The following is a 7,947-nucleotide window of genomic DNA, read 5'->3' as shown; positions in this document are numbered from 1 at the left end:
TTTCCCTGCTCCCTCAGTGCGTGACTCACCACCCATATTTATCCTGTGTGATAACAATGATCTGTTATCCCCCTTTCCACACATGAAAAAATAATTAAAATCTTTCCCATTAAAAGAATTTTATAGTAAAGAAGAGTTCTGCCTGCTGCCTTGCTGCCAGAACACAATTGATGAACTCCTTGGTGTGGAGGCTGACATTTCTTTGATGGTCTCACCACAATTTTCATTTTCTCCCACAGACTAACAGCTAAAGCCGTGGCTGTTCTCTTACCCATCCTGGGGAGCTCGTGGATCTTTGGCATTTTGGCTGTCAATGCCCACGCTTTAGTATTTCAGTACATATTTGCTGTTTTTAATTCACTACAGGTAAGTACCTGGTGGGGAAATTTATGGCTACAGAAGTGCTTCTGAGGTCCAATTAAATGGCTCATTAGTAATGTCTTCACATGTTTATATTTATTGCATTTTATCCTATGTTCCTTCCTCTGTCTTTTAAGTCTGTGCTAAGCACGGAGTGCTGGCAATTGCTTGTCTTTGTTTGAACAGAACTTGTATCCCACTCCTTAGAGTTTCCAGTAGCAATAATTAAATAAATGAGACAGCGCCGAGCCTCAGAAATGAAATGAAATTCATTCTTGCAGCACTGTGTACCACAGGCAGGATTCTTCTGTAGAGATACCAGGCCAATTTTTCAATGCCAATTTGAGGCTTCATTACTGAGACTAAATGAAAGCAAACAGAAGTTTATGGGAAAGATCAAAAGTGGAGCTATTCCCTGTGCTGTACAGAACTCCTGCATGCAGGAAGCTCAGCCCTCATCTCCTTGGCACAGCAACCCAGAAAAGCAGCTCTGTCCAAGGAGGAATGTAAACTTCTGCTTAGCTTTAAGGAGACATCTCAGTACAGGCACAACCCTATAGGAGTGTTACAGGTCATTCCCAAGCAGCGGTTGCAAAGAGGAGGGAAAAACAATCTCCTGTAAATCCTTTCGTGTCTTGGAAACAAACAGCACTGTGGATACAAAAATAGTGAAGCAGGGTTCTTGGTGCTGAAAACTACTGCCAGAAAAATAAAATTATTTTGTGAGGGAAAGGGATTTTCACTTTGCATTGGACTTTTCACTTAGCATTGGACTAAAAGCCCAAAGATAGCAAAATTCTGCTGTGAAAATTCTCCTGGTGCTAATACCTTGCTTTTCTAACCTGAAAAATCCTGATCTGGTGTTTCCCTACGAGCATTTCCTTGGTCTTTGCAACCACAAACAAAAAGTTCTCTTGTTGTCATGAAACAAGAATTTCTGCATATTTTCAGCCAGATTTTTCCTTTAGTACAGCAGAGTTTAGGAGATGTTTTTTTGCAGGAATAGCTCCAGAGAAGCCCCACAGTAACCCAGTGCTGCAGGTTTCTCCAGCTTCACCTGGGACACTCTGGTTTAGTGCACTCAGATATTTACAGGGCTCCAGCTCCTGGCGCCTGTTCTGTACATACTGAGAGAAACACAGTATGGAACATTTGATTTTTCACAGCCAGACCTCACCCTTCTCCCTTTTTTCTGTTTTCAGGGATTTTTCATGTTCCTGTTTCACTGTCTTCTGAACTCAGAGGTATGTAACCAAATGGTGTTAATAAATCTGGTGTTACCAAATTCAAAGAACATAAGTGTGAAACAAGAACAGATTTTCTGCATTATCATTGCCTGCTATGTCACTGATTTCCTTTTTCTTTTAATTAATCCATGGCTCTTCTGGCTCTGTGACGTGCAGCATTTTTACCCGTGCTTGACGTTTGTTTTAATTGGCATTTAATTAGAGGAAGGTTTGAAACCCAGACCCAAGATAAGAGGAGCAGCTGAGGAGCGGGAGGAGGCTGCCCTGGGAGCTGGGGGGCTGAGCAGGCAGGGCTGCTCTGTGGGGAGAGGATGCTCAGAAGTGGGAGCAGGACTCACCCTGGCAGTCCCTGCTGGGGGGATCTCTGACAGCTGCAGCCCCAGCGAGGAAAATAAATATTATTCTCAGCAAAACACGCTGTTGGATGTTGCTCATGCAGTCCTTAATGGGAAGCCGTACTGAGCAGAAGATATTCCAGGTATTTTTCTTGGCAGGAAGTTCAGGTGTTCGTAGGGGACTGAGGCATTTTTTTGCATTAAGTCTTCATTGGAACAACTGGGATAAAGCCAAGACAAGGCTGATGTAAATTTGGCTTGCAGCATCCTCTCCTCCCATGGCAGATAGCAGAAAATGCCCAGCAACAAGTATTGCTGAAAGAAATGTTTTTGTGAGAGCCATTTCCAGACCGGCCAGGGCAATGCCCAGTGGAGACCCTGGCAGCTTTGGCTCTGCACAGATTTTTTCCTGGATGCTCATGAGAAGCTCTGCCCCATAACCTGCTGCTGCTTCTGTGCAACAGCAGCACTCCAGCTCTTCTGTAGAGAAATTATTATTTATTAATATTTGCCAACCTATTCCAGCTCAGAGCATTCACTGATGTGGTCTCTGCCAAAATCAGTTTGGAGAGTCAGGTCTGACTGTGGAACTCCTGATCTTTACTGAAATCAACTAAAATTAAGCAGGCAGGTTAAAGGTAGAGAGGAAAAATATTTCTTTATTCTATCCTCCCCCAGGCTTAGAAATCTTCAAGTTTCAAATGTTTTATATCAAATACAAATATTTGAATTGCTGTTATTTTTTCTGGAACCTCATGAGAAATTAAATTCAGAAACTTTTCAGAATTTTTATCCTCAAAAACCACACAGCTGACGTGAGCTGTTATTTTTGGAGAGCAGGTCCTACTGGCTCCTTCACAGGCTATGCATATCTAAAATACTCCTTTAGCTAAACAGCAGGAACTCTTGAGAATTTCTTTCTGAGAAGTAAAACTCAGATATTGTAAAGAAACATCCATGGACTGGGTATAGAAGTGGCTGGGTGAAAAAGGGCTTTATTCCCAGACAGAAATGCACTGGTGTTGTAAAGAATCGCAGGAGAATGGGCCAAGATGCCCTTGATCTCCACAGCAGTCACTTCCAGCCTCAGTCCTTGACCAGTCTCCTTGTCTCACCATCTGTCCTTTCTGCAGCTGATTTTCACTCGGTGGAGAATATTGCTCCATCTCCAGGGAGTTCCATCCAGCACCTTTAAATGACTAATCTTACAGCAGGCTGGCAGCTGCTCTCTGTCCTGGTGGCACCTGGACTGTCAGGGCTGTGCAGCCCAGGCAGAGCCTGGGGCTCTGTGCTCAGTCGGAAAATGTGAAAGTGTCCCAGGGAAACGTCCATAAAGACAAAGAAAAGTGTAGGGGTGGATTGTTTGTTGTTTAATAGCACAGTGACATTTGTGTGGAGGGAGGAAAAAGGGGAAATGATTGCAGGCTGCACCTGTGAAAATAAACACAGCTTTTTTAACTGGTTTCACTGTTTTTTCCAAAGGTTAGAGCTGCCTTTAAGCACAAAACCAAGGTCTGGTCCCTCACCAGTAGTTCAACACGCAACATCAATGTGAAGCCCTTCAATTCAGACATTGTAAGTATTGCTCCTTTTTTCCCCTACTATATTTGAGAGTGTTTCCCATTAAATTCTGTTGGAAAGAACAGAGCAGGCCCAAGGGTATTTTTAGTACCAGCCTAATGCAAGGTGCAGACAGGTGGAACCAGCAAGCACGAAGTTGCAGCTTTAGTATCTGTTTTGAAAGCAAAGGACAAAACTCTGCTTTCTGGGAAACCATCAAATAAAAGCAAACAGCTTTATGAGCTCTGGATGTCGTTCAGTAAGGCCATTCCCACCAATTGCAATGGACTTCTGCATTTTGGCAGCATTTTGGCAATGTATTGCTCTGATGATGGTGGCTCTGTTGTAGGGCTTTCTTACTGTTAAGCCAACACGTGAATATAATTTTCCAGCTCTCCTTAGATTGTCTTGAGACAGAAGACATTTGTTTTTATAAGGAACCAGACATCTGAAATGATAGGTATCATTAAGTGATCCTTGCCAATCACCTCAGATCCTGGCAATAACTGTTTAAGAATCCTTTATGCCATATGTTCTCAAGACCCTGTGACAACACTGTAATGTAAATGGATGCTTTCAAGCTTTTATTTCATCCAGGCAAGAGTTGCTTGGCAAAATAAATAAATAGATTTTCTATACTATTTTATTTTCCAGATGACTGGGAACAGGCCAGGCACAACCCCCACCAAGCTGAACACCTGGGATAAAAGCAGCAATTCAGCAAACCGCATTGATTTATCAGCAGTGTGACAGGAGCAGCAGCTCCTCAGAGAAAACCAAGCCATACATTCAGGACCTGCACACCGTGTCCACCAGCTGTTCCTCACTGCCAGTGACAGCAGAAAACTGGGGTGTTAAATCACTGCCTAATGAATTGGGAATTGCCACGTTGTTTTGTTGAGTAAATAGCCCTCGTTGCTTGCCTTCAAAACTGTAACACGTTCTAGCACTTGGCTATTAGCAATATCTGTAAAAATGACCAGCACAAATATACACTGGATGGTTTTGTCAGCAATGATGAAAACACTAGGTACGCAAGAAGGGCTTATTGCTCCCTGAATCATTCCAGCTCCCAGAACTGAGGGAAAGCAACATACCTCTGAAAAGATGCGGTTTTATGCTCTAAAATCAAATGCTTCCCATTGTGATGTTGTAATGAGACTATTCCAGACTTGCTGTGCTCTCTCTGTTTACATTTTTTACCTTGCAGAATTATCAAAGTGAAGTTGATTCCGAATACATACCATGGTGTTTATCTAAATGCTACAAGGAGGCCAGGACTTGAGGGAGAAGCAGGCTCCAGCTCCCCCCTCCCAGCGTGGGTGTGGATGAGCAAAGCTGTTAAACTCATGAACAGCACCTGTGAGGTGTAAATCTGGATGTGGCCTGCTAGCATTTTAGCTCTTCCTTTTGCCATGTTATCATCAGAGGCAAAACTGCTGTGGCTGTCCTAGAGCAGCCCCCAGCACCTCTGTTGCTGATCTGTGTCTGTATTGCCATACAAACTGTTCAGTTATTCCCCTGCTTTGCCTGCAGCTCGGGGCTGCAATCCACAGCTCTCATTGAACGCATTTTGCAAACTCGCCGTGGCCTCTAGGAGCCAAGAGCTGGCACTGTCACTTGCCTTGCTCCTATTTCTGGTCATTTTGAGACACTGAACTCCTGCCACGAGGATGTAACACACTGATATACTGTGAAGGCAGCCAGCCTGCAAATGGCTCTGTGTATTGTTTCCTGCAGACAGCTTTTAAACAGGGCTCTGCAGTCTCTTTTGTGCTTTTAGACTCTGCTCAGCATTTAGCAGCTTCTGCTTTAGCACTGCTATGAAGTACCTTTAAGGAGGAAATAAACACTGTAATTTTTCTTCTGAGCAGTGTTTTGTGGGGTCTCAGAGTGGCGTTTGGAGCACGGGGCGGGGCCGCCCCAGCTGTGCACCAGAGTTTAACCCCTGGCAGAGCCCGGGGGGCTTGCTCTGGGGTTTGTTCAGCATCCAGGGGCCCCAGAGGGGCTGCCCCAGGTGAGGCCCTCCCCAGGGTGGCTTTGCACCCACAGCTCCCGTGCCCAGCTCTCCCTTGTGCCTTAGCCCTGCTCTCAGAGATCAGCAGGGGCTTCACTGTCCTGATCCCCTGGGCTGCCAAAGTACTGCAGAAAATATGCAAAAAAACCCCAAACAGGCAGAAAATACGCAACTCTTCAACCTCACCTCTTGCTAAGATGTTTCCTGCTGGGTTTTTTTAACCTTAATTAAATGTTTGTGTGTTCAGCAGCTCATTCCTGGTCCCAGTGAATGTGCTATTTGTTTCCAAGAGAAAAGGTATTTACACTCTAATGTGCAGAGTGGAAATTTTCTATTGCATAGTAAATTTATCAAAAAGTTAAATGAAAGTAAATTGATCTTTAGGAACAGGAAATACCCACCAATTATGGCTGAATTTAGTCAGGTGTTTAATCCAAAAGACATAGAATTTAAAGTTTAGAAAAACTCAATGCATTTAATTTCTGTTTGATCCAAGCCAAGTTTTGTCCCTGTTTTCTTCCTGCACTAAAAAAAATGATCTCTTTCAGTTTGGCCCAATCTTTCCTGCTTTTTCCCCTTCCTAGCCAGAACCTGTTGGTGTGATCCCCAAATTGGAAGCCCAGAGTCCGCCCAAGCTTGTTGAGCTTACAGCTCAGAACATTCTACAGAAATTATTTTAGTTGCACCAGATCTGTGCTGGATTTCTGCAGCTGGAACAGAGCAGAACTGCACATCACACATTTAAATCCACGGGCTTTAATCTCATGTTTCCTAATGCTAAATAACTCCAGTGGTTGACAGCTAACTCCAAACAGAGGCTCAGTAAAAGCTAAATATGCAGATGGCTGTGTCTTTATTTAGGTTTTTCTGTATGGTTTTCTCCTAGCCTTTTCTGCACTGCTCTGTCTTACAGCTGTGCAAATATATGGGCTTTTCTTGGCCTGAAAATGATTTTTTTCCCCAAAAGACCCTGTAGACAGAGCCCTTGGAATGTACAGAGGACATGGAATAGAGGAGTACTGTGATAACAGTGGTCAGAGTTTGTGTTGTGTGCAGACAATGTATTTAAGCATATTTTTATACTGGACCATATGAGTTCTTTTGGTTTTGGTTTGTTTCTTTGGTTTGCTTTTGGTTTTTTTACACTGTGACCACAAATACAGATTGAAACCCTCCTTGATAATTTTCTAGTCCTTGTATTATAGCACAAAGTTCTCTGAATGAACCAGACAACACATATAAAAGCTTTTTTTTTTTTTTTAATCTTTATTTTTAAGAGTATTCCCCTCTGCACAATTTTAATTACCTGCATTTCCTCCTGTGCTTTATTGGTCATTTTGTGACCACCCAAGGTCAATTTGGAAAAATCCCCAAACAAGAGGCACAGCAGAGACACTGCTACAAAGGGCTGCATCAGTTTTCCATCCAGGTGTGCTCTGGTTTAAAATTGCTCACCAGAACTAAGACAGGCATGAAAAGGTGTTTGGTTTATGCTCTGGAATGGGGCAGTGTGGTGAGGGAGCCCTGGTCACCCCCTGTGTCCCTGGATCCTCTCTGGCTGCAGGAGCTGGGGATGGAGCAGCTTTACCTGGTTCTTGGCCCCTGAGGTTTGGAGCACTGACTTTATCACACAGCATCAGGGATGGGGCTTCTTCTGGTTTTGATAAACTGGTGAAAATCCCCACCAAGCACAATGTGTTCCCTTGCCATCGATATCCATTCTTTTTGTTTGATTCAAAGTGTTTTTCTTGGTACTGAATGCAGCAAATGGACTGAATAAGAAATGCTCAAATGAATCTTTAAACAATCTCTTTCTGTCCTCAGTCTCTTGAAGCTTGAAAATCTTGCAGTTTATTTATGGGCTTGTGTATAGTAGCTATTACAATATTTTTTTTTTTGGACAGTATCATTTTGTCAACAGTATGAAATCTTAATTGAATGAAATGTGAGTTTTAAAAATAGGTAATGTAGCAAGAATGACTTTGCCAGTAATTAGTAAAATAATTTCATTTTGTCGTTTTTTCTCCCTCAAATAAAGAAGAAATATTAATTTCCTAAAAGGACTTTGTATTTATTCAAATGATTCTTTTGACACGGGCTGTAAACAACAGCATAACAATGAAGGTTCCCTGTCAGTGCTATTGTTGCAATTATCCATCAGAGCAATTACACATCCTGTGAGAGACCTGCTGATGTGCAGGCAATATTTCCGTTAAACTTTACACCTGGTATTTCTTTATAGAGAATAACTGCACTGAGCCTCCCCAGCAGAGAGAGCCTCAGCATTCAGTGCAGAGCCAGGGCCAGGCCTTGCCCGAGTGCCTGTGCCTGACCTTCTGGCTCTGGGACTGTTTCAGCCCCCAGCAGGTCAGAAGGGATGGTTCTAAAATAATACTTCATGTACGAAAGCTTTATTACTCTTACCTTG

At 43.1% G+C, this 7,947-nt stretch overlaps 1 protein-coding gene across 1 annotated transcript in view; it reads left to right on the top strand.

Annotated features, from left to right (window-relative positions):
- Positions 1–7,579, top strand: part of ADGRD1 (adhesion G protein-coupled receptor D1) — a 111,929-nt gene extending 104,350 nt beyond the window's left edge. Inside the window, exons 22-25 of the mRNA XM_005423990.3 lie at positions 240–366; positions 1,563–1,604; positions 3,425–3,517; positions 4,157–7,579. Of these exons, the coding sequence (XP_005424047.1) occupies positions 240–366; positions 1,563–1,604; positions 3,425–3,517; positions 4,157–4,252 (358 nt within the window). The 3' untranslated portion in view covers positions 4,253–7,579. The remainder of the gene's footprint in view (positions 1–239; positions 367–1,562; positions 1,605–3,424; positions 3,518–4,156) is intronic.
- Positions 7,580–7,947: the final 368 nt, after the last annotated feature.

This window comes from Geospiza fortis, unplaced genomic scaffold (assembly GCF_000277835.1).
Source record: "Geospiza fortis unplaced genomic scaffold, GeoFor_1.0 scaffold145, whole genome shotgun sequence".
NCBI classification, from domain to species: domain Eukaryota; kingdom Metazoa; phylum Chordata; class Aves; order Passeriformes; family Thraupidae; genus Geospiza; species Geospiza fortis.
This window is presented reverse-complemented; position numbering and strand designations above follow the sequence as displayed.